The sequence below is a fragment of the Arachis hypogaea genome, chromosome 2 (assembly GCF_003086295.3).
Source record: "Arachis hypogaea cultivar Tifrunner chromosome 2, arahy.Tifrunner.gnm2.J5K5, whole genome shotgun sequence".
In the NCBI taxonomy this organism is placed as follows: domain Eukaryota; kingdom Viridiplantae; phylum Streptophyta; class Magnoliopsida; order Fabales; family Fabaceae; genus Arachis; species Arachis hypogaea.
Genome location: NC_092037.1, coordinates 88,262,541 through 88,290,117, shown reverse-complemented (window position 1 = coordinate 88,290,117; position 27,577 = coordinate 88,262,541). Strand labels below are relative to the sequence as shown.

Sequence of the window (27,577 nt, the reverse complement as noted above, 5' to 3'; positions counted from 1 at the left end):
GTTGTGCTGCCCCGCCGTCCTCGCCATCGCCCCTGGAGACCATTCCTGCCGCAGCCGGAGCTTCTACTACCGTCGTCGAGGACTCTATCGCCGTCACAAGAAGCCTCTGCATGTGAAAGAGAAAGACGCGACACAGAACAGAGGAAGGGAATGACATATCTTCGCAGCCGCGCCTTGTCGCCGCCACTGGAAGGGGAGCTTTGTTGTCGCCGTCACGGCTGCGGGTATGGGGCTTCAAAGAGAAAGAGAGGAGCTCGCTAAGGAGAGAGAAATGCAATGGCCAGAGAGAGGAGAGTCTCGCGAGGAGGGGAGTTGGTACGCCTCCACCGTTGCTACAGGCTGTGCCACCGCGCCTTTGGTCACTGTGAACCGTGCTGATGTCGCCGGAAGCCACTGCCGAAAACTCTGATAGTTTGCCCTAGCTCCGCTTTGCTTCTGCCGGTTCTGTCCTTGTCGGTGAGGATCTTCAGAGCTGTTGATGCTCTATCCTCTTATTTTCTTTGGTAAGACTAATCTTGTTCTGCCTTGTCTTGCCATAAAGCTCTATTATTGATTATATCCTATCCTGCTTGATATCCCTTTCTGTCTTTGCTCAGTTTTAAACCACCGTAGGCTATTGGATTCATAGCCATTGTAACTGTGGTTACTCCATGTCATTGATACTAGCGCTGTTGATGATGTTGCTGGAGTGAGAATTGAAGTTGTTGCTACTATCCCGGTCCAAATTTCATGCTCTTTCATTCCATTCTACTTCAATCTTCCTCACCTTTTATCTCGGCACTCCAGGTTTGGTCTCTTCGGTCCCTTGAGACTAATTTGTGAGTAGGCTTTACATTTATAATTATAATGTTTTCACTTTACGTCTATAATTATTTTGATATACGGTGCTTAAAACTTAGTTATACTTACAAACACCTAAATCAAAGAATTCTAAATTGGTTTTAAATAATCGATTTATTAGAACTAAATATTTATCCTTATTAAGCTCATTTTAATATGCACATGAGACTATATGTTTTTATGAGATTATATGTATATTTGAAGAAGTTTTACATTATTTTAAAGCATTTGATTTTACTCGAATATGTATTTGTGAAACATTGAAGTATTTGTTTGAAATTGTGAAATATGTTTGGAATGCCTTAAGATTGAGAAAATATGATTGAATATGATTTGGATGAGAAAGTATTATTTGATTTGAATTGATACCTCATATTTGAAAGACCGAAGAATTTGTTATATTCAAAATTATATGTTTGAATTGGTTTGGGAGGCTCATATTAGAAAATTGTAGTTAACGGCGGTTATGGCGTTTACCTAGATGCATCTGGCTCAGACCTCAGCTAGCAAGGGCGTCGCTAGCCTAATGTGTAGGTCACACGTTAGATCTGTTATTCCGTATGGACACACGAAAGGAAAGGGCTACCCTTAGAGGTGGAGCCGCCCAAGTATGGACTATTTGATTTGATTTCTGTATGAGAACTCCCTTATTGGTTCACTCATTTATATAAAACTAGTATTTTTACTCGTGAAAGATCATAGGTATATTTAGACTAAAATTAACTATGATAAAATATAATAAAAATACCTAAAATGTTTACTTGTAATGTAGAATAAAAATAATAAAAAAAACAAATAGTAGTAATAAAAAAATAACATGCTATTTTAAATTTGAGAAAATTTCTTTGAATATAATATTTGTTGTGCTTCTTAAAGCATGCCCTATTTTGTTGTGAATAAGGATTTTCAACCCTTTCTTACTTCGAACACGAAATATTGCAACATATAGTTGTCCGTGACTAAACACGGGTTTAGGAAGATACACTCCAACATTGCTAAGAGATTATCCTTGACTTTTATTGATGGTCATGGCATATGAGACAACAATAGGAAATTGTCTCCTATCCAATTTGAAAGGCCATGGTGATTGAGAAGGAGACATGCACATGCGTGGGATTAAGACCTTTTTGCCAAGATAGCTTCCAACTAATACTTCTGCTTCTATAACATGATTAGATAACCTTGTTATAATTAGCGTGGTGCCATTACATAAACCTGCAAATTGGTCTAGATTTCTTAAAAGCATTATAGAAATTCCAACCTTCAACTTCAAAGCATGATGAGGTAATCCTGAACATTGGAGGCTATTTAAAAACTCAGTAAGTGTTTCAATAGCATACTGTCCGCTTCCATAAGATTTGTCAACACTATCTGAACTCAAGTAAATTTTTTCATCTCCTAAAATTTTTATGATAATATATTGATTTACCTTCTCAACGACATCAAGCGTAGAACAAAAAATTGCTCGTGATTGCAACCAATTAAAATCCAAGTGATTTTCAAGAAGATTTGGATATATACAATCCACAATAAAACTAAGAGGATCTTCAAAATTTGATATGAGCAACTCCGTAGGAATCATAATCTCAGAAATGCCATAATTAGGCCCACCTATATTGCCATCTCCAACATTTAAGATCCATTGTGAAAACAAAGTTAATTCATCATTATCAGCATGTGAAGATTCCTCTAATCTCATATTTTTTGTAAGTCTCAAAACACTACAATAGTCCCATATGTAAGAAGAACATATGCTTGAATTAACAGTTTCTGTCCTGCCACCTCCAGGAATGACAGGAAGAATTTGTCTAAAATCTCCACCAAAAACCACTACCTTCCCACCACAAGGCAAATTAGCATTATTATTATCTGTAGATGACATAATGTCTCTTAAACTTTTATCAACTGCCTCAACACTATATCTATGAACCATAGACGTTTCATCCCATATGATAAGCTTTGTTTGCTTCAACAACTCAGCTAGTTCACTATTTTGTTTGATATTACATACAGAATCCTCATGCACCGTAATGGTATAGCAAACCTAGAATGAGCTGTTCTATCTCCAGGTAGTAGCAAAGCAGCAATTCCACTCAATGCAACAGTAAGAACAATCATTCCTTGTGACCTTAAAAAAGAAATCAAAACTGTCCAGAGATAAGTCTTACATGTTCTTCCATGGCCATATACAAAGAATACTCCACCATTTTCTTTAGAAATTGCTTCCACAATTTTCTCAAAAACACCTTATTGTTCTTGTGTTAAGGATGAGAATAATGTCTGAAACTCAATTTTTAAATTGTTCTTGTCATAGTTTAGCTCAGGGACGGTTCTACATACATTGTTGTGGGGGCAAGCGCCCCCACTACAATTTGAAATTTTTTTGAGTAGTATATGATAATAATATTTATTTGCCCCCATTAGATTATTAAATTTGACCCCACAATAAATTTTTACTCAACTTTTGGTACTTAATCGTCAATTTAAAAATTTTATATTAGAAATTCGTTAAAACTTAGAATGATCAATTCTCAAATTTAAACGAAATTAGTGTTCTTTTTTAAAAATCAACTTAAAAGAATATTATTTATCTTATTTTCAAATTAGCTTTAATTTTTTCATAACAACTGTATTAATTGAAAGAACTTTTTTAACTATAAATATAAATAAGAGTCGACTTCTAATTGTGTTAGGAAGTGAATTTTTAAATAATTATTTAGTAATATATATAAAAAGAGAGAAATTTTGATGGTAGTTAACAGAAAAATTATTTAATTTTTTAAAATATAAAACCTAAAATAATAGAAATTTAAATTATATATTATTATTTAAATTACTATTTTAGTATTGTAATTTATATATTAGATATTTTGAAGGCTAATCATATTTTACAATAATAAAATATAATCATAACAATAATTATGTTATATGTACATAAAAAATAATTATTTGTATAAAATATATATTAAAATATAAAATACACATTAAAAATAAGTTAAACAATACATATTTATACACAGATATATAATAATTAATAAATAATTTAATATTTAATTTTTTATATACATATATTATTTTTATTATAAAAATAATTATAATGTTATATAAATTTTGCCCCCACTACCAAAATTTTTTGGATCCGTCACTGGTTTAGCTCCTTATAAATTAAACTGTTTTGAAATTTCAGTCTCACAAAACATTCTGGAAAAGGCATATGAGGATATTCTTTAAGATCTTCCTATTATCTTGTAATATCATCTCAATTTCATATAAGCATCTTGTTTTCAGCTGATCATCAGTCAAAGATAAATCTGCAAACAAAAAGAAAAACAATATAAGAACAAATAAAATAGTTATAGTAAGAAACGCAATATGAATCATTAAAAAATAAATTTTTATTAGAATCAAAGTAGAATTTGAATTTTTAGACAATTTTTTTTCATTATACAAAATATCATCAGATAGAAGCCTCCAAGTTTTTTCCCAAACATGTTCTGGTCTGCTCACACTATTTGACATCAACATCACAGTAAAAAGCTTCCTTAGATAATCACCTAAACCCCAACATGAAGCTTCTTTGATAGCTTCAATATATTCTCTATCATCATTAAGTAATCCCAAAGCAAAGCAAGCATCTCTAAAACTATTGTGAATAACACCATTTGCACTTTTGATTTGGTCATAGTTGGTAGGACCTCGAACAAAATTCAACATTATTTGTAAATAAAATAACTCTCCACATGTTGGAGGTACATAATAAAGCCTTCCAATAGTATAGCCACACTTTCTTTTTTACCATATTTTTTCTTTTTTATTATAAACAAAGAATCTTGAAAGCTCAGAATATGTCAACTCTTTAGCCTCCGAGTAACTATTATTAGCATCCATCCATGCAGTAAACATTGATTGATCAATCTCGGATTTTGACAAAATATCATCAATTTCTTAACCATCTTCATATAGAATTGGATTCTGACCAGCCAAATGAAAACTCAATCTCTGTACAACAGGTTCTCTAGAATGAATGGGGTATGCAAATATTCTCCAAACAGCTTCACATGGGGATATATATCTACAATCAAGATAGTTTTTTATTTCATCAATAACTTTATTTGAGCATTCACTATCATCAGCATTATCTAAAATAGCAGTGACGCGATTGTAACCCTTGTTTATATATTTGAAGAGATACTTAATTGCTCTGCTCTGGTTACACCACTCAACATTCATGTGTGCTGGATATTTCATTAGCAAAGAAGGATTATAAGGAACAACATAGCGATTATCTAGAGCCACATTTCCTTTTTCATCATAACAACCAGTCATTCTTCTTCTATATATTGGATACCCTTCAGTATTTATAGTTGTTGAATCAGCAAAAGACTTGGGATAGAACTTTGAACAATGACCTTCTTTCATGTATGGTGAAAATATATTTGCAGAACCGCATGGACCATGAAGCATAAATTTTTTTACAGCCTTGTACAAATCTGGATGCTTAAATTGATTAGGAATCTCAGCACAAATTACTTTATCTATATCTTTTGGATCTGGAAATTTGCTTAAAGAATCCAAGAATATCAAAATATGAGCATGTGGTAGACCTCGTTTCTGAAATTCAATTGTATGAACTTCTACACATAAATCATAATATAGTACATATTAGCAACTATAGATATAATTGATGTTCTTAAAATAGTATATACTTTTTTTTAATGTACACCTTACCAGCAACAACTTTACCAAAGAATCTTTCTTTTTTCAAATCTTTAATTAGCATATCAAGCTTCATTTTGAACATTCGACAAACAATGTCAGGACGGTCTACTGGTTTGAGATGTAAAGGGTCTAAGAGTCGCTTGTCTCTGGCCATTCTGAATTACATGTGAAAGTGATGAACAAATCTGGATAACTAACATGGCCACAAATTGCAACACAATCATGGTATAAGCCATCCATATAACGCTTACCTCCTATAAAACTTGATGACAAAACTATTCTTTTTTCTACACTTGAGCCACTTGTTTGACCTGTAGATTTAGCATTTTTCAAACTCTTGTAATCTTCAACTCTAAGTTCCTTTTGATGAATCCTAAAATATAACAAACGTTCTGACTCAATCATAGTGTAAGCATACACTAAAAAATGCTGAAAAAGTTTTTTAGAAACCAGTATTGTTGGAGCTTCTGTTTTCCTGGTTTGAAGCCTAAGTGCAAAAAATTGTCATTGCATGGTCAATTTGCTCCTCTTGTTAGGTTTCAAACTCCCGATGATTTTATGTTGAGTATCAATTCTATAGCTATCTTCTCCATATGAAAAAAAGAAGTGGATATTGTAAACCAAGATAAGCAACATGAATCTCATTTATACGCTTTAAGCGACCATCTTGCCTTTCTAAGATTATATCTCTGGTTGATGAAAGAGAATCAATATCACCAACAACTAAGGGTGTGTTTGAAAAACCCGTTGAAAGGGAAGAAGCACGTTTAGACATCTTGGAAGTTTCAACTTTTGGTTTGGCAAATTTTTTTCTCATGAACACAGACGTGACGTTTACAAGAAGCAACTATTTGTAACTTCTGCGTTTTCTTAATGGGCTTTTAGCCTGAATACTAACCATTTATTTATCTTTTACTAACTTTATCCTTTATGTATATTATTGTATTATTTATAGAATTCTTGTTATTTCTATTTATATGAGCATACTAAAAGAATACTAAAAATACTAAAAATATACTATATAAAAAGATCATCAAGAACTTTTAGATTTGTTTCCATCACTACAAAGTAAATATTTAATTTTCTTATTATTTTTAGTACTCTCTTTTATAATATAATTCTCGTATACTATGTTTTAGTATAATTTTTTGTAATATAAATTATGATTCCATCAAAAAAGATAAATTAAATAAAAATTAATCATAGATAATAATAAAATCATAAACGTTGGATTCTAAATTAATATTAAGGATAAGATTATTGAGCGTACTAGAATAAGAGTACGATGTAAAAAAATACTAAAGTAACATTCTTACGTTAATACTTAAAAATGTAACATATATGATTAAATATTCTTTTACATATATATATATAATTTATATTTTTTATTTTTAATTAAAAATATATTTTGTATATTTTTATATGTTATTTTTATTTTAGTAAGTAAATATAAATTTTATTATAAAATTAAATAATAAGATCTATTTAAATATCTAAATTAAAATGATATGATAATATAAAAAAAATTATTTAAGTTGAGGTCCATTTTAGTAATTTTTTATCTAAAAGTGATTTTAAATGGTAGAAGCCAAACAATATTTATTTTACTATAATCCATTTTGATACAAAAATTACCAAATATAAATCACTTTAATACAAACTTACTTTTTATCAAAATGAAGTTTGTAAAATCAATTTTATGCAAACTCCCATTTGTAAACTGTAATCCAAACATACACTAAAGCTCCCACTTCATAAACATCAGGCAAATTATAAATTCTTCCATCTTTTTCCCTTGAACTTAAAAGCTTCAACCTTACATGTTCTGTATTAGAACTTGCGAATCTTTATGCTGTTGACCCTGAGATTGTTGGCAAGTTACAAAAGATGTTAGATGAGAATAATGCTTTGGCAAAATCATTTGTCCTACAACATCGGTAAAAAAGAAGTAAAAAAAATAAGAATTTCTATAGCTAAACAAAATGATATAGAAAATAGACAGAAAATATAAATGAGAAAAACAAAATATTAGTAATTGAGTTTAGATAAAGCAAATTACCTAAATGGTGATACTGCTATCCTATTATTTACTTCGTTTTCTGTGTCATAGATATACAACTTACCAAATTACTGGGCATAGGCATTAAACTACCAATATAATAAATATTTTCTCCACTAATCTTGTTGACCGTTGGAGCACTTCTATGGCCTTTGTTTATAGATGAGTCCACCTTTCCAGCAGAAGAAGTAAATGCAAACATTTGATTATATGCTTTGATATTATTTTGAAAATTCTTGTAATGCTTTGAACCATAGTCATAAAGTAACTCTTTTAGAACTTCAGGAGGCTCGGTTAGAAAAGGCAATTGCACTTTTCCTAGACTGCAGCATAGACTAAACTCTGGAATGATATAATTTCTATTTTTTTGATTTCTTTCATCATACCACATTAAAACACCACACTCTTGACAAATTGAAATTGGATCACCCAAATCAAAATAATCTGCATTATATGACAAAAATTTTTCTTTAGAATATATAATACAAAAGGAAAAGAATATTTATAGGTAAAAAATAACCTTTTATCTCCGTATGTGAACTGAAAGTTATTTTCTTGGTAACCATTATCTGTATCATATCAAATATAATATTTCTCAACTAAATAAATTTAACTTCAAAATGAAATAAATGTAAAAATAATTGACCAAATGAATATATGTGGAACAATATAATAAAAACATAGCATAAGAGTACCTTCTTGAAAATCGGTGTTACTTTCATATAAACCAATGCTCAGAAAGTAAAATTTTTGAGAAGCTGCTTGCATATAAAATAGAAAAGTTAAACACTAAACTAACTCAAAGAATGGGTAACAGTACTAATAGCATAAAAAAATTAATTTATCATAGCAAACTCACTAGAAATATCATTATAGTTGAAATCATAATCAACTCTAACAAAAACTAATCCATCTTCTAAAATATCAAATTCAGAATCTTGAGAAAATAACTTCATTCCATTGATCACATGTCGTCCAGAAGATAAATGACAATTTGGATGTGTCATAGATTTCTTTGTATTTGAATAATCTTGACTAGCAGAAACTCCATATTGAAATGCATTTGGATTAAAAAATATTTGTGTAAAAGACTCTAGTCTTTCAAGTTCATCAATTAACATATGTGCTGGTAGGTATGAATTACTTGCAGCAAACTCTCTATCTTTGTAGATTTTTTTTTGAATTTTCACCAATACCAATGAAAATCTTTTTCTTTTTTGACTCTCTATTAGTGATTTCAGCTAACACTTTTCTTTTTCCTAAATTTTTCATATTCCTTTCATCAATTTGAGAGTCACCAGTTCTTTTTTGTCGCCCTCTTTTCAGTAATAATATTGATTTTCTTCTTAATCTAGCCTTTCTACACTTATTTTTAGTAGAATTCATTCTTTTCTTTCTAATAATAACTACAAAAATTATAACAAAATAAACTAATAAGCTTTAATATCAAATACTAAATCATCATATAATAATTTAAAGTAGAAAGCAATTTAAATTAAAGATGTCTAATAAAATTTATACAAACTAATGAATAAGTATTACTTAGATATGTATAAACAACCTATGTATAATTCAAGTTAAATGCCATATGTGATTGAAATAAGAATGATAGCATGTATAATAGATTGAAATGAGCTTCATGTGATAATTAAAATTTCAATTTATATCATGTAATGCAATACACCACAATGGTTAGGTCCACATAAAGGGGAGTGGATCAGTGGATCCTCTCCAGTGAAAAAAAAAAAAATTGGATGGTGTCAATTGTGATCTCTCACCCTTCAATGTTCTCTCTCTCATATTTAATTTTGGCCCCACTTATAAAGTTAATGGTGAGAGATTACAATGCATTTTCTCAAGTGTTAAAAAAACTGGAGAGAATCCATTTCCCACATAAAGTTCAATCTGAATTAATATATTATAGTGTGCTTATAAGAATATAAAATTAAAAGAACATCCCAATCCATTATAGAAAAGTTTTTGTTGAGCAATCATGTTTGGTCTTCTAGCAAATTCACAATCATGGTTTTTCAATGCTTCTTTGGCCAACTTAGGAGATAAAATAACAATTGCTAGTCTTAGACCTAATTGAATGGAGAATATAGGGCCATATTTCTTTGAGAATTGGAATAGCTGAAGATAAAAGGAAGAAGTATGTAATTAGTGAAGATTTCTAATTATTGGAAGGCCTCTAGGACCTACTGAAAAGACTTTGTTCTTGTTAAGTGTTCAATTGGGGATTGTAATTGGAGTAAAGAAGTAAGATAAGTGGTGGCACCATTCTGGCAGTGACTAATTATGGTAGGCTTGGCAATTCAACAAATATGTAACGTGCAAGAAAAAGGGAGTGATGCAATTCATCGAGTATTAAGATCTGCTACCTAATATTTATAATACAAAGCAATTCATCAAACATGTAATGTGCAAGGAAGGAATGCTATAAAAAAATCAGCAACTAAGTTTAGGCCTAGTAATTCAACAAACATGTAATGTGCAAGAGAAAGGAAGTGATGCAATTCACTGATTATTAAGTTCGGCTACCTAATATTTATAATACAAAGCAATTCATCAAACATGTAATGTGCAAGGAAGCAATGCTTCAAAAAAATAAGCAACTAAGTTTAGGCCTAGCAATTCAACAAACATGTAATGTGTAAGAAAAACAAAGTAAAGTAATTCACCAATTATTAAGTTCAAATTCATCAAACATGTACTATGCAGTGAAAGAAAGTAAAGCAATTGACCAATCTCTTGCTTGAATATAAGCATAGAGTTATGAACAAACCCACTCTCCAATCATATTAAGATCAAAGTAAGAGTAAAAAAGATTACACAGTTGCTCACATGAAATTGAAGTAGCTGATGCAGTGGTAAAGTGGTGAATTGAATCGTCAATAGTGGTAGAGAGTAGATGATTGAGCAACTCAGTTGGTGGTAGAGAGCTTCGTTGCGATGGAAATCAAACAAGAAGACCCAGTGAAGTGACTCGTGAGGCAGCATTTTCTGTAGGTTGCGGAAGCTATTGGAAACGAACGTTCAGGCGAAACAACGCATAGGAACTTCGAAGGCGAAAGAGAGTTAAAATTGGAAGAAGATTTTTGTTAAGCACTTAATCTCAATCTGCAATTGGGGATTGTAATTAGAGTAAAGAAGGGGAAACATTTCTCAAGAAATTTGTAGTTAGAGTAAAAAGGCAGAAAAACTTTTTAATTTAGGTGCAATGAGGAGATGCTATCCGACCATTTTTAACTTTAAAATTATATATATATATATATATAATGGAATATATAATGAATATAATGGATATCAACTAATAAAAAATTAAGGTCACGTAGAATAATTTACATATTATTTTAAAAATTAAATAAAATTTACCATCTTTTAATTATATAATTTTTATGAATAAATTATCTAACAACATTTGAAATTAGGTCGATGTGATGTTGGAAAATATTAGGAAAGTGGTGTGTTGAATTCATCAATTCAACATTGTCTACTTTGGTAATTTCGCTGGGTTTTTTTTTTAATTTTTTTATGCTAAACAAGAAATAATTCAATTCCATGATCATCGGCTTCCATGAACCTTCTGTTGAGCTATATATAATAATCCAAGTTGCGGATTACTGCATAGAGAATTAGAGGAGAATTCAGTGTATTCTTCATTGTTTTTTATTATGTCTGCTTCTGCCGAGTCCACAAGATGGATCTACGATGTGTTCTTGAGCTTCAGGGGCAACGATGCTCGCAACCCATTCATCTTTCATCTCTACAACGCTCTCACCCAAGCCGCGATTCACGTCTTCAGGGACGACGAGGAGCTCCAGAGAGGAGACGAGATCTCCACCTCGCTGACTCGAGCCATCGAAGCTTCTAGAATCTCTCTTGTTGTCTTGTCACAAAACTTTGCGGCTTCCAAATGGTGCTTGGAGAAAATAATGGAGTGCCATAGAACCATAGGCCAGAGGGCTATTCCGGTGTTCTATGATGTAGATCCAGCGGAGTTGCGCCATCAGAGAGGCACCATTGGAAGTGATTTGCAGTATCACATGGAAAGGTTCTCAGAGGAAAAGGTCAACGTCTGGAGGTCGGCGCTCCGGGACGTTGCTAACCTTTCAGGATTCGATTTGCAAAATTCCAGGTGAGGATCTTATTTAAGGTGATTACTTAAAAAGTATAAAATTGGACACGGTATTTAGGTTAAAAAATATTTAAATACATACTAGTATTTAAATGTGTCTAAACATGTTCGGCAAATAATTTTTTATTTTTTATTAAGATATGATTGAATATAAAAAATAGATCTGTTACGCATCCAAGCAATATTGTTATTCAAGTCCAACTAAGTAGACCCAACACTAACAAAAAAACACTCACATTAAAAAGAGCGTGATTACACGCATATACCATTTACACGCATATACCATTTACGTTATCGTCATCGTCTTCTTTTTTTTTCGCGTTCCTCCTACTCTTTCTCATCCTCTTACTCTTTCTCCTTCTCCTTTTTCTTTTCCTTCTTTTTCTTTTTTTTTTCTTCTTCACGTATTTTTTTCTCATCGTCATTTTTTTGTTGCTGCTGTTATTGCTGTTATTGTAGTAGAAAGTGAGGAGAAAGAGTTTTGAATTGTGCAGGAGAACGGGTTCAAATACACCTTAATTCACTCAGAAATGAACTGAAATTATATAATGGACTGCGACACAATTAACTCATAAATGAACCGAAATTATATAACAATTGCGACACAATTAACTCAGAAATGAATCGAAATTTACCATAATGATTGCGACACATAAACTTAGTTCAAAAACAAGTGCACAAACAAGACTGAATCATGAACAAAAACGTATCTAAATCAATTTTATATCAGAATATTTTTTTTCTTGGTTTTATTCCTCTTAAGAGAGTGAAACAAAAAAAATTATAAGAAAATGAAAAAAGAAGGAAAAGATGAAGAAAAATATGAAAAAGAAAAAGCAGCAACAGAAGAAGAGGAGGAAGAAGAGAAAGAGTTTTGAATTATGCAGGACAACGAATCCAAATGCACCTCAATTCACTCAGAATTAAACTGAAACTAGGATGATACCCGCACGATGCGCAGAGCGGTAAATTAATGATAGTATATAATAAATATTAAAAAATGTTATGTTTTGTAGAATTAAATTAAATATGTATTAAATTTGAAAGGTGTTTTTTTAAATAATTTGTAGTATAAAAGATTTGGACGTTGGAGTTGTATAAAGTGATATTTTTATTTAGTGGTTTGATTTTTGCATTTGTTTTAGTTTATGGACTTAGTCTTCTTATGTGGAGCTCGTCCTCCTTTTTCTTTATTGGTTGTTATAGTTGTTACTTTCTTCTTTCTTCTTTTTATCATAAGTTCTTGTGAAGGCATGTTCTTTATGAATTGTTGAGTTGTATGCACTTTTTAGTGTGTTGTTTGTTCCATCTTTGCATGTATGTTCTTCTTTCAAAAATATGTCTTGAATTTGTATGGTTTTCTTTCTCTTTAATCTCTTGATATGTATGCAGTTTTCTAATGACATCTATAATAAAAAGAACAAAAATGTGTAGAAATTTTTTTGAATAAGTTATTTTTAATAAGAATAATTGAGATAGTATAAAGTGAAATTACCTGTCTTTGATCCACTCCGTTAGACAATGTTTCAAGTAATGCAAATTCAAAATAGTGTTAGAGAATGTTCAAAATTGGATCTTTAATTTCATTTACAATAGTTGTGAGTAAAAAATTTGCTTTCATTGTATCTTTAATTGGTCTATATAAATTATTTGCATCTTCTATTTTCAATTTTTTTATAGTATAGACTTTTTCTTCTTGTAACAAATGTTTGAATTTGTTCATCATATTTTTCTTCAGAATTACATGAAGAGGTGTTCCTCAAGTGTTAGTAAATTATAGTTAATAATTAGTTAAAAAAAATTGATTACATTTTTTTAAGTTATTAGAAAAGAAACAATGAATAACATATTAAAAGAAGTATAATTTTAATAATATTAAAATACAATTATATATAAAGTATTATAAAATAATATAAAATTAATAAAAAACAAAAAAAATTAAAGTATTTTTTTCGTAAATTCAATTTAAAAATACAATAAATGTTTGTTTTGTACCTTTTTATTTAATACAATCATTTCTAAGTAAAGAGACTCTTCTTCATTTGTGAGTGTTAATGTTTTTCATAGACGAACCACGCGAACTTTGATAAATAAATTGTCGGTTTGTTTGGTGATATTATCCAAAGAATGATGCTCCATTGAGTAAGTTTGAAATGTTGTATAGTTCAAAAATAAATTTTTTTGTGCTAAATTTAGTGATAAGAGACTTATATAAGTAGTTCAAATAGTATGAAATTTGAATATTTATAACGTAAAATTTATTATGATTAATAATATTATTATGACCTTTATAATGTATTTAATGAGTTATTTATAGAAATTAATAAATTAATTATTGGGATTATAAATTTATTGTATTGTTTATATGGTAAGATATAATAAATATAGAGATATAAATTCAATGTCTTTGTAGGTTACAAATTTGGTTAGACACTATTAATTTCTAATTATTGTCATTAGTAATTTTGCACTCTAATTTGCATATATTTCTATTACTTGTATATTCTTTTGTATTTTTTTTTTTTTGCTAATAATAGTTGATTTGGCAAAAATTGAGTGGTTGATTCTAAAATTTTGCCAAGTAAGTGGTGTTGCTAACATGACATTAGTAGGAAGAGAAAGATGTCTTAAAAGAAATGTGGGTAAACTTATTCATCTACTTTTATATATTAAAAATAGATTATATAATTATTACGACACAATTAACTTAGAAATGAACCGAAATTACATAACAATTGCGACACAATTAACTTAGAAATGAACCGAAATTTACCATAATAATTACAACACATAAACTCAGTTCGAAAATAAGCATACAAACAAGATTGAATCATGAAAAAAAACACATCCAAAATCAATTTTGGATCAGACAACCTCATTAATATATTTTTTCTTTTTTATTCGATATTTTCTTCTCTTTTTTTTGGTTTTATTCCTCTCAAAAGAGTAAATCAAAAAGAATTTTGAGAAAATAAAATAAGAAGGTGAAGATGAAGAAAAAAGGATGAAAAAGAAGAAGATGAAGTAGTAGAAGATGAGGAGAAAGAGTTTTAAATTGTGCATGATAACAAGTCCAAATGTACCTTAATTCACTCAGAAATGAACCAATATAATGATTGCGACACAATTAACTCAGAAATGAATCGAAATTACATAATGGACTAGGATATAATTAACTTAGAAATGAACGGAAATTACATAACAATTGCGACACAATTAACTCAGAAATGAACCAAAATTACATAATAATTGTGACACATAAACTTAGTTTGAAAATAAGCACAAAACAAAACTGAATCGTGAACAGAAACACATCTAAAATAAATTTTGAATCAGACAACATTATCAATATGGCAAAAATTCAACAATGACAATAACAATAACGACGATAACGATAACAATGATATGTATAACGAAGAAGAAGAAGCGCGAATTTGAAAGAAGAGAAAGAAGCAGCAGCGCGAGAGGAGAAGAAAGCGGAAAAAAGAAGCGCGTGATCTAAATCACTTGGATGAACGTGAATGTTAAAATTGTTTGAATATGGAGAATAATTCTACAAAAAAATATGTGTGTCAAAAAAAATAGACACATGAACACTACAACTAGTAAAGTGTCTTGCTTTTTAGATTTTAAATAATTCTTTAATTATATTCTTTATATTTAAAGGATTAAAATATATATGTTATATTTTAAAAATATAAATAAGATCATTTTTGAAGAGTCAAAATATAATTTTTTTCTTTAAAAAATTATTTTGTCAAAAATTATATTTTAGGATCAAAATAATAATCAAATAATAGTTTACTCTTAAAATAATAACAATTTTTTTTATTTCATAGTATAATTCTTTTATTTTAAAGATCAAATCTTCAGTTTAAAGGATTTGAAATATAATTTAATAGAATAGTTTGTCGCTAGGTATTTGACCAAATAGGATCGTCCAGTTCCTATAGAACCTATCACTAAAATACTCCTGGGGGGTAGGGCTAAGCGGAGCGAAAAGGGTTTTTCATGAGATGGGAAATGAAAACTATTAGCCCCACAGGGGGTTTGTGAATAAGTGATTGTCTGATAATGAGCAAGAAATATCCGTCTTTCTGCTAAACAGAATGTATTCTCATTAGATATCTATATTTTCTTGTATTATGTATTTTATGTCTTTGTTAAAATGTAAGGGTTGAAATTAGATATCTAATACATTTTTCAAAATTTATTATCAAATTACCATTATTTTCAAATTATTTATTCGTAGCAGTTTTTGTTGCAGTGGTGGTATTTTTTTGTTTTTTCATATGCCACTATTTTTGCTACACGGGCAATTTTATTTTTCTTCCTGGAGAGTGCATAAATCACTACAAAAAAAAGTCTATGGTCACGGTGAAAAGCTAGTGAAAAGGGTGACCATAGGTCTATGGTCACGGTTTTTGACCTATGGTCACGGTTTTTCTGCCGTAGCCTATTCTCTCGTGGCCATAAGTCTATGGTCATGGTTTTTTTATCTATGGTCACGGTTGTAATGTTCAAATTCGGGCACTTTAAGCCACGTTTTTTTACCGTGACCATAGCCTATCTATGGTCACGGTTTTGGCCGTGACCATAGCCTCTATAGTTACCCCTTCCCAAAACCGTGACCATAGATAAGGCTATGGTCACGGTTTTGGCCGTGATCATAGCCTCTATGGTCACTCCACCCAAAACCGTGACCATAGCCATATCTATGGTCACAGTTTTAACCGTGACAATAGCCTCTATGGTCACCCCTTCCCAAAACCGTGACCACATAGCCTCTATGGTCACTCCACCAAAAACCGTGACCATAGCCATATCTATGGTCACGGTTTTGACCGTGACCATAGCCTCTATAGTCACCCCTTCCCAAAACCGTGACCATAGCCTTATCTATGGTCACGGTTTTGGCCGTGACCATAGCCTCTATGGTCACTCCACCTAAAACCGTGACCGTAGCCATATCTATGGTCACGGTTTTGACCGTGACCATAGCCTCTATGGTCACCCCTTCCCAAAACCGTGACCATAGCGTCTATGGTCACCCTACCTAAAAACCGTGACCATAGCCTTATCTATGGTCACAGTTTTAGCCGTGACCATAGCCCCTATAGTCACCCCTCCTTAAACCGTGACCATAGCCTTATCTATGGTCACGGTTTTTTGCCGTGACCATAGCATCTATGGTCACCCCACCTTAAAACCGTGACCATAACCTTATCTATAGTCACTGTTTTCACCGTGGCCATAGCTTATCTATGGTCACCCCTCCTTAAAACCGTGGCCATAACTTATCTATGGTAACCTGTTTTTTTGTATGAATTTTTTTTAAAGCATAATCACATTCCAAAATGATGATAGTCACAAAATAAATCTAAGAATGAGAATTCAATAAATGTAAATCATAAAAGTTTCATTAAAAAGTAGATATCCATTACAACACTAATCAAAATAGGGTGTAATTTATCCATTACATGTATTATCAGATAAAGTCTCTTATCAAAATGTAAAGAACACATCAAAATAATACATTTAGATAACCAAAATCATTATAAGACCCATCCTATCTTATATTTGTATGGAACATATTTTCTTCACATCATGTCCTCCTGCTAGCAAAAGAAATAAAGAAGTTAGAACAGAACAAAAATGTTTTTGATGATGCATGCAGTGCAATTGAGTAATGAATATGGAGCACAAGTTAAGAAAAATTACTCAACTTCTGTTGTCTTTACCAGTGCGAAAAAATTATCCTGTACACAAAACAAAGTCAAAATAATTAAGTTCAGAAAGGGAATACCAAATAATGCCCAATTTTAAGTTTCTATATTAATGTACTTTTTTTTTGCACTTATTAAGTTAACTTTTTGTATTAACATGGGTTCGCATATAAAATAGGTAGAATAATTTCCATTAGTGTCCCATGATCTTGATATATACATAATATAGAGTAGCAATGCTAAGTGCTAATTAATAATGCAGTGTAATAATGGGGCATAAGGTTGAGTTTTAAATTACCGAGTCAATGTTGCGAAACTGACGAGTTCAAAAAGGGACAGATTAGACTTTAGAAACCAAAAACATCGTCAATTTGTGGAGGTAAAGACTCATGAAATAGACCTATGAACAAGAATTTTCTATACATGATTTAAAAAAAATTTTATACAACAGCATAACAAATAATCAACTCTAAATTAATTCAAACCACCAGTTAATTATTAAAGTTCTTTCATCGCCTTGTATAATGAGCTATTTTTCAAGCAACTTTGAAGACAATTAATTATTAACAGCATCGATAAAGTGTCAAAAAAAGCTAGTACAGAAAATGCATTATTCATGCACCACTAATAGAGTATAAAATCTTATGCACATGGGATTTGTTCTCCTCACATATAGATAAAGATCATTATCACATTCACATAGGCATATGATTTCACCAAAAGTCAAGCAGGACCATAATTACTCCAAACCACGAACAGCGAAGCCGACGAAGATGAAGACGACGTACTGAGTTTTCTAGGTTTTGCAAAACAGGGAAGAGGAAGAAGCGATGGCGCCGCGGAGTTTGGGACGGCGGTGGCGCTGAAGAGCTTGGGACGGTGGCGGCAACAAGGGGCTAGGGTTTTCAAGTTTCGTTTTTCATCAGTCACAGTTTTATGAATTGGGGGAAGAAAGAAGAGGGCCGCGGGAATTTTCAGTTTTCTTCAATTTGGTTCTCATGTATTTCAAATAAACAAAAAACGGCGTCGTCTATGCTTTTTCCCTAATTATTAATCCACAAAACTTAATAATCTATCATTTAATGGTTAAATTTTTAGTATAAAAAATTAATTTTTTTATTATTAAGTTTTAAATTATTTTTAATTTAAAATTATTAATAGTATTCAACCTAATTTTTTATTTATAAAATTAGATTTCAAATTTTAATATTTAAAGTAAATCATATAAAATTATTAGTTTTTAATTATTAAATTTTTTAAAAAGAAAAAATATTTAAATTAATAAGAAATACAGAAAAATCTTAATTAATTAAAACTCAAATGATTAAAATTGTACTGTAGACCCCTTTAGGTCACCCCCTAAAACTGTGATCATAGACCATTTTAAGTCACCACCCAAAACCGTGATCATAGACCCTTTTAGGCCACCTTTCCGAAAAACCGAGACCATAGACTCTTTTTGGTCACGGTTTCCTTTAGGTCACCCTCAAAAATCGTGACCATAGACCCTTTTAGGTCACCCTTCTGAAAAACGATGACCATAGACCCTTTTTGGTCATTGTAAAAAACCGTGACCATAGATACCTTTAGGTTACCCCAAAACCGTGACCATAGACCCTTTTAGGCCAACCCCAAAACCATGACCATAGGCTCCTTTAGGTCACCCCCCAAAACCGTGACCATAGACTCTTTTAGGTCACCCTTTTGTGAAAAACCGTGACCATAGACCCTTTTTGGTCACTGTAAAAAACCGTGACCATAGACACCTTTAGGTCACCCCCCAACACCGTGACCATAGACCCTTTTAGGCCACCCCCAATACCGTGACCATAGACCCCTTTAGGTCACCCCCCAAAACCGTGACTATAGACCCTTTTAGGTCACCCTTTTTTGAAAAACCGTGACCATAGCCCCTTTTTGGTCACTGTAAAAAACCGTGACCATAGACCTTTTTAGGTTACCCCCAAAACCGTGACCATAGACCCTTTTAGGCCACCTCCGAAAACGGTGACCATAGACCCCTTTAGGTCACCTCCTAAAACCGTGACCATAGACCTTTTTAGGTCACCCTTTTTTGGAAAACCGTGACTATAGACCCTTTTTGCTCACTATAAAAAATCGTAACCATAGATCCCTTTAGGTCACTCCTCAAAACCGTGACCATAGACCTTTTTAGGCCATCCTTTTTTAAAAAACTGTGACCATAGGTACTCTATGGTCATCCTTTCCAAAAAAACCGTGACCATAGTTTTTTTTTTGGACACCCTAAAAAACCGTGACCATAGAGGGTCTATGATTACGATTTTTTACCGTGACAAAAAAAACCGTGACCATAGACCCAAAATGTTGTAGTAAATAGTAGCAATATACATGGAAAAATAATGTTAAAACATCCATAAACTCTCTTGATAAATTTTAGTTAGCTTTTTAAGTTTCTTAAAAGCTTAAGGTGTTAGGTCGCATTTAGATTTTTTTTTCAAAAGAGAAACATAAAAAAATAGAAAGAAGAAATAGAGAAACAAAAACGAATATATTTTATTTCCACACTCTTAAAATTTAAAAGTATACAAATTTAAAATTTTGTTCTCTCTAGAATTAAAAAAAAAAACAAAAAAAATTGTATTTTTGTCTATATCAATGCAACTAAACAAATTAGTAAAAATTTACATATAATTATTTTTATAAAAAAATAATAATTAAAAATTATTAAATAATAATTTAATTAAATTTCTTAAATTATTTAATAATTTTTAAATATCAATTTCAGGTAGAAAGTTACACCCAACAAATCCCTTTATCTACTGTCATTCTCAACGACATTATCCTTGTACATGAACAATTTTATACTTAGACAACTTTCTTTTGTTTCTCCTTTAGATCTTTCCCTCTCAACGTGTTGTTTCTCTTACACCCTTCCAAGCATCGCATGCTCTATTGTAAATTACTCGGATGGTTTAAAATCTCTATCAATTTACAAATGTTGTCCTCTCCCTGGGGTTGGATCATGGATCTATTCTTGTTTCTATTAAAATTTTTCCTCTTCGTTCTATAAATGGACTAACGACTAAGTTTATGTTATTTTATTTTTCAGAAGATAAGAGTATACATTTTATAAATAAAGGGAGAAAGTGTCTTTAGAATTTAGATATCTCACCAGAAGGCAGGCACGGACCAGTTTAGAGTACGAGGGCACTTGTTCCCACTGTATTTTCATTTTTTTAAAAGTATATATGTTTTTATTTTAAATTTTAAATGATTTTATTATAAATAAATTAAATTTAATTGGTCAAAATTTTAAAATTATTTTTTGTTATTTTAAATATTATTTAACCTAATCAAATTTAATTTTTGGGTTATCACTCTTTTATTTCTTTAAATTCTCTTTTTATTTTTATATTTTCAACCTTTTTTTCTATTTTTTATCTAGTGGTCATCTTTTCTTTATCAAAAAGACAAAAAATAAATTTTAAATTCTTTATGTTTTTTTATATAGCTCTCTAAGACTTTATGTATCTTCTAATTTCATTGTTTCGCTTTTTAAAATTTTTAATTACAAATTTTAATTCAAACAATTATAATTTAAATATTAATCTAATATTTTATTTTCTTCATGACTTTATATATTTTATTTTATTCTCAATTTATTCATTCTTATTACTTATTTTATATCTTTTGTTCTATTATATGTACCTATGTTGCATATAAAATTTTAAAATAAATTGATGAATTTATTAATTTAGAATATATTTTTTATTTTTAGAAATAATAATAAAAAATATTTAAATTACAACACATAATTAAACAGATGTAAAATCTTTCATCTAACATTATATCAAAATTAAATTAATTAAAAAATATATAACAAATTTAATTATTTAAAAAATTATAAATTATTTCTATTATTTTATATAAATATATTCTTTATATACAAATTTAATTTTTCTAGTATTCATTAATAATTTTAGTTTCAAATTATAAATATTAGTGTATCATTAATCGTTAATGTGCTAATTGATTCAGTCTTTTATTATTAAATATATATAAAAAATTAGTTAGGATAACAATTTTTTTATAATTTAATTAAAATATTTTAAGTTCAAGTTTTAAAAATAAAAGTGTTCACTAACTTTTTTAATTTTTATATCTCTATATAATTAATAATGTTCAACAAATTTTATTTTTGTGTATTTTTGCCCCAACTTCTAAAATTTTCTGGGTCCGTCACTGCAGAAGGAGAGTATTATTTTTTCTGATATTAATATTGATAATAATAATAATCTAAAGAATGATTCTTTATCATAAAATCAATTATGCCTCTTTTATGTAATGGTTCATTTTGTTTTCTAGGAATCAAGCTGAGGATATCAATAGGATTGTAGAAAGTATCACTGCTTTGCTAGACAATACAATCTTGTTTGTTGCTCAACATCCTGTTGGAGTAGAGTCTCGTGTACAACATGTGATCAATCTGTTAAACTCCAACAGATCCGATAATGTTTTGATATTAGGAATATTGGGAATTGGGGGAATCGGAAAAACAACTATTGCCAAAGCCATTTACAATCAAGTTCATGGTTGTTTTGAGGGTTATTGCTTCCTTCCAAATATAAGAGAATTTTGGATGCAGAGTACTAGCCAAGTTCATTTGCAAGAACAGCTTCTTTCAAACATCTTCAAAACTACAAAGATAAGGATACATAACATCGACTCTGGAAAAATTATATTACAACAAAGACTTTGTGGCAAAAAGTTGTTTCTTATACTTGATGATGTTGATGAATTAGACCAACTAAATGCATTGTGTGGAAGTCGAGAATGGTTTGGTCCAGGTAGTAGAATAATCATCACAACAAGAAATGAACATCTTCTTAAAGTTCTTCAAGTTGATCACATTTCTAGGATGTCAAATATGGACCATCATGAATCTATTGAGCATTTTAGTTGGCATGCATTTAAACAAAAATGTCCCAAGAGAGAATTTCTTGAACTTTCTAAGAAGGTAGTTGCATATTGTGGGGGATTGCCACTAGCTCATGAGGTTATTGGGTCTTTGTTGTTTGATAGGATGAAAAAAGTGTGGGAAAGTGTATTGGAGAAACTCACAAGAATTCCTAACCATGAAGTGCAAAAGAAGCTAAGAATAAGTTTTGATAGTTTAGTTGATGATACAATCAAAGAAATTTTCCTTGACATAGCATTTTTCTTTATTGGGATGAATCGAAATGATGTGATACACATTTTAGATGAATATAATGCTGAAATTGGAATAGACGTCCTTATAGATCGAAGTCTTGTGACTGTTGACAACAATAACAAGCTTGGAATGCATGATTTGCTGCGAGATATGGGAAGAGAAATTGTTCGTGAGAAATATCCAAAAGAGCCAGAAAAGCGTAGCAGGTTATGGTTACAAAAGGAAGTGATTGAAGTGCTACAAACACATATTGTAAGCTAAATAAACATAATGAACCAGTATATTATCTAAGCTAATTTTAATTTTTTTTATTTGTCCATTTTATTTTCACAGGGGACAAGAGCAACTGAGGGACTAGTCTTGAAGTTGACAAGAACCAATACAATTTGTTTGGAGGCTAAAGCATTTAAGGAGATGAAAAAACTCAGATTGCTTCAACTTGTTGGTGTACTTGGCAGAGATTTTGAATATATCTCAAGAGATTTGAGATGGCTTTATTGGCATGGATTTCCTTTAAAATACATACCACCAAACTTTTCTCAGGAAATGTAGTTTCCATTGAGTTAGAATCCAGTTGTCTCAAATTAGTGTGGAAGGAACCGCAGGTATAAATTCCTAGTTTTTGCATTATCTTTCAAAAAGGATTAGATTTTGCTGCCTACATTACACTCTCTGGTGAGGCACTTTTCCAAATTATGTGTGGGATACTTCTGCTTCCAACTGTCTTTCCAGAAAGGATTATCTCACATTTTTTTTTCTTTTTTCTAGTTGTACTTGTTAAGATTAAGCTATGCTTAAGATTTTCATAGCCTATCTTGATCATTTCTAATTTAATTTATCACTTTTTTTTTTCCAGTTTCTGGAGAAGTTGAAAATTCTGAATCTCAGTCATTCCCAAAACCTGAGACAAACCCCAAACTTTTCATACTTGCCAAATCTTGAAAAGCTGCTACTCAAAGATTGTTCAAGCTTATCTACAATTTCAGACACAATAGGACATCTGAAAAAGATTCTTGTAATAAATTTAGAAGACTGCATTAGCCTTGGCAACCTGCCAAGAAGCTTTTATAAGTTGAAATCTCTGACCACTCTCATCATTTCCGGATGCTCAATGATTGACAAATTGGAAGAGGACTTGGAACAAATGGAGTCATTAATTACTTTAATTGCAGATAAGACTGCAATAACACAAGTGCCATTTTCAATAGTAAGATCAAAAAGCATTGGATATGTTTCTTTGTGTGGTTATGAAGGATTCTCACGTGATGTGTTTCCCTCTCTCATTTGGTCATGGATGTCACCAACAAATAATCTTTCATCTCTAGTTTCTGCCCCAGAACTTGTTTCCTTCTTAGATTTACCAAAGCTTCAATATCTTCAAGTAGAGTGCAACTCAGATCTTCAATTAGCTGAAGGTGTAACAAAAATTTTGGAAATATTGTATGCCACATACTACAATGAATTAGAAGCAATTCCAACAACATCACAAGTCTTGAATATTGAAACTTCAACAATAATTGATTTTCGCAGTGAATTTCAAATTAATGGATTAGTGAAGTCTCTTTTAATTGAAGTGGGAGCGAAGAGCCAAGTCAGTGGTATTCTTAAGGAAAGAATCTTACAGGTGACTTTTTATAGCTTCAATTTTAGTTTGTTGTATTAAGTATGATGTGGCAAATTACAATTAAATGTTGTATTATGTGGCAAATCTAAACATACATCGTTCTTCTTCTTCTTCTTCTTCTTCTTCTTTTTTTGGTTATTTATTTCTCTCTTTGTTTCGTACTTGCTTTGAAACCTATTTTCTTTTAATTTCATTGTCTAGAAATTAAATACGAATGACCATGATCGTCAATCAGTGCTGCCCGGTGACAATTATCCTGATTGGTTGAGCTTCAATAGCGAAGGTTCATCCATACACTTTAAAGTTCCTCACATCAACGGGCGTGACTTGAAGACAATGATGTTATGCGTTGTTTATTCTTCTTCCCAAGACACAATCTCATCAAGATGTCTTCAAAATGTGTTAATCATAAATTACACAAAGTATACCATTCAGGTCTATAAACGTGACACATTAGCCTCTCTTCAAAATGAGGACTGGCAATGCATAATTTCAACTTTGGAACCTGGAAACATTGTGGAGGTTCTTGTTCTTGTTTATGGCTTTGAATTTGTTGTGAAGAACACAACAATTTATCTCATATATAGTGAATCAACTAATGAGGAAATTGAGCATAGCAACAAAACAGGTAAGAATGTTGTTTGGCATACATGAACATGTTAGAGTCTATTTAGTTTGTATTTTTATTTTCATTTTTTACATCATTATTAGTGAAAATTTTTTACGATGAAACTAAAATAAATCACTTTTAAATTTTATTATTAAAAATTTAAAATAAATATAAAAACAAACAAATATTATGCCTATTTTATAAGTATCAATGACTTGTTTAAACCTTAATGAACGATAATATGATAGCTACTAAAAAATGTTAATGCAATATTCATGGTGATCATATGGCAGGAGATAAGGATTCAAGTTATGTGCCAGAAGTTAAGAATGTTATTGCTTCGACTAATGCTAAATCTGTAAGTTGTTATATCCTTATCATACTCATTATTTGAGTTTCTTAGCTTGTTTAGTTGTTTAAATTAGGGGTGAGCACGGTTCGCGGGTATCCGACTACCCATCTGAATTCGAACCGAACCACTTAAATTGGTTATGGAATCAACGGGTAATCAGGTTCAACCTGAACCAAACTAATGAATTTCTCTAGTAATTAGTTTGGGTAACGGTTTTGGGGGTGCGGAACCAAACCAACCCGTAGACCCGACCATATATTAATTAAATAAAAAAATAATAATTTAAAATATATTTATCTCTTTTAATATGTTTGGATTTTAATGTCTTTAGTGTTTAATATGTTTAGATTTTAATGTGTTTAATTTTTAATGTATTTAGTGTTTAACATATTTGGATTATTTCTATTAATATTACATGTTTATTGTACTTACATAATTTTTAAGATAAAAATTTTGTTTTTTTTATTTTTTTATGAATATGTTTCATCGGGTATCCAATTACTCGAACCAAACCAATCTGTTTTTAATCGGTTTGGTTTGATTCGGGTACACAAATAAAAAAATACAAATTCAAACCAAACCGAACCAGTTACAATTCAATTGATTCGGTTTTAATTTCACCTTAAACCCAAACCAATCCAACCCGTGCTCACCCATAGTTTAAATCTAGTTTGTGTAGACTCTATTTATATAATGACAATTACAGATGTTAATTTTAGAGTAATGTTACATTGAATTTTTTTTTAATACATTTTTTTGTGTATATCTTTTTTTTATTATTATTCAAAGTGATTGACAAGAATTGAGAGAAGATTAAAAATTTACCAGTTATACTATGAAAGAATAGCTTACAAAAAATATAAAGAATAAAATTTGCTAAAATATTTTTTTCTCAATTTTATTGATATGTGAAAGCATGCTATATATAGGATGTGTCTATCATCTAACTTTTAAATTTCGAGAGAAAAAAAAAGACTTTATTCCAAGGTTATATTTTAATTTAATCTCTGGAGTAATAAGAACTATTAATTTAGTTTCCAAGGTGAATTTAACATATGACATGTTATATATATCTTGCCAAAGTGATATAAGCAGAAAGTTATAGTTGTCTAGCTAATGGTTAACCAACAAAGAATATAAATTATCCATGAAATATCATTTTAATTGACAAAAAAATTGATATTTTGAAGTTCAAAATAGAAAATGTTTAAGATTTTAGAAACAAAATCAACTCTTTAGTCTCAGTTTCCTCATTATGACTATTATTTTATTTTACAATTTTTGTTTGTGAGCTTAGAGATTGTGTGGATCCTTGACTCTTGCTTCCTTTCTGATCTGGAAACGTGGGCGATCTGGCAAACGAAGATAATTCGAATTTAAGGTGCCAAGTCCCAACCTCAATTGAGGAGTTCTGTTGCATAGCTTTGGATTCGTTTCTTGTTCCTTACTGAACCGCGTTAACTGTATAAGTTAGTTAGTTAGTTAGTTAAGTGGTTGAAGGTAGTTAGTGATTAGCACTGCTTTACTGTCACGTGGGAAAAATTGTAAGTTTGTTAATTCTGTTACAGCTTGTATATATGGGCGAGCTCACTTCTTTCTTGTTCCGCAATCTTCTGATCTTTCTTCCTCACATCAACTTTTCCACAAACCGAAAAACAATCATGGTACTTTGTGCTATTGCTTTCATGTGTGAGTTGATCAAACGAGAATGTTTTATAGCCAAAGTCTTCAACGAAGGAAAACAACTACTATTTTTTTCCTAAAGGCTACATAACAGATCAAAATTTTGGTGTTTTCATAGCAAGCTCTCTTCCTCTTCAATTTCTTCATCGATACTTGTGGTCTACTACAAGATATCACATTTGAAAAATCAATGCCTTGGAGCTGAAACCGAAAGCCCCATGTGAGAAGAGTGACGAGTTAGAATCCACTATGAAACTTTGTGAGGTTGAAACTCTCAACATGAATAGGAAAGCTGCTTCTTGGGTGAAAGAAAGTGAAGAGGTTGAGAGCACTTCTATGCTTCAGAGTCTGCCTTCAGAAATACTGAATAATCAAAACAAAATTATGAGAGGAACAAAAAGTCAAAGCAATATCCTGTTTCTATGTTTTCATTTAGAGTTTTCTGCTATGGGTCTTAACTTTTACAAATCACTTAATTGATAAGTTTGTTCTGACCAAAGAAAAAAACGAAGATAATCAATGAAGTTTGTTTTGACCAAAGGAAAAAAAAAAAAAGAAGATAATCAATGAAGTTTGTTATGACTTTCTAGATCTCAATGTAGAAGGCTAGAAGTATCGGTGCGTCTTACATT

General features: G+C 30.7%; 3 protein-coding genes across 3 annotated transcripts; 1 reads left to right on the top strand and 2 right to left on the bottom strand.

Annotated features, from left to right (window-relative positions):
- Nucleotides 1–1,843: 1,843 nt before the first annotated feature.
- Nucleotides 1,844–5,713, bottom strand: LOC140177209 (uncharacterized). Its single transcript, XM_072210202.1, has 5 exons — nucleotides 5,569–5,713; nucleotides 4,791–5,474; nucleotides 4,034–4,151; nucleotides 2,852–2,968; nucleotides 1,844–2,762 (listed from the first exon to the last, which is right to left on the bottom strand). Exons 1-5 carry the CDS (start codon nucleotides 5,711–5,713, stop codon nucleotides 1,844–1,846), a joined length of 1,983 nt encoding a protein of 660 aa, XP_072066303.1.
- A 1,418-nt stretch (nucleotides 5,714–7,131) lies between these two features.
- Nucleotides 7,132–10,600, bottom strand: LOC112749732 (uncharacterized). Its single transcript, XM_025798094.3, has 5 exons — nucleotides 10,463–10,600; nucleotides 8,314–8,376; nucleotides 8,139–8,187; nucleotides 7,683–8,062; nucleotides 7,132–7,420 (listed from the first exon to the last, which is right to left on the bottom strand). Exons 2-5 carry the CDS (start codon nucleotides 8,338–8,340, stop codon nucleotides 7,376–7,378), a joined length of 501 nt encoding a protein of 166 aa, XP_025653879.1. The 5' UTR covers nucleotides 8,341–8,376; nucleotides 10,463–10,600; the 3' UTR covers nucleotides 7,132–7,375.
- Nucleotides 10,601–10,793: 193 nt separating this feature from the next.
- LOC112749714 (disease resistance protein RPV1) lies at nucleotides 10,794–26,866 on the top strand. The gene is given in 8 exon segments (XM_029292606.2): nucleotides 10,794–11,756; nucleotides 21,830–22,928; nucleotides 23,010–23,211; nucleotides 23,214–23,281; nucleotides 23,533–24,300; nucleotides 24,502–24,928; nucleotides 25,204–25,268; nucleotides 26,560–26,866. Coding segments are annotated over 8 exon segments (3,165 nt in total). The 5' UTR covers nucleotides 10,794–11,292; the 3' UTR covers nucleotides 26,632–26,866.
- The last annotated feature ends 711 nt before the right edge of the window (nucleotides 26,867–27,577 follow it).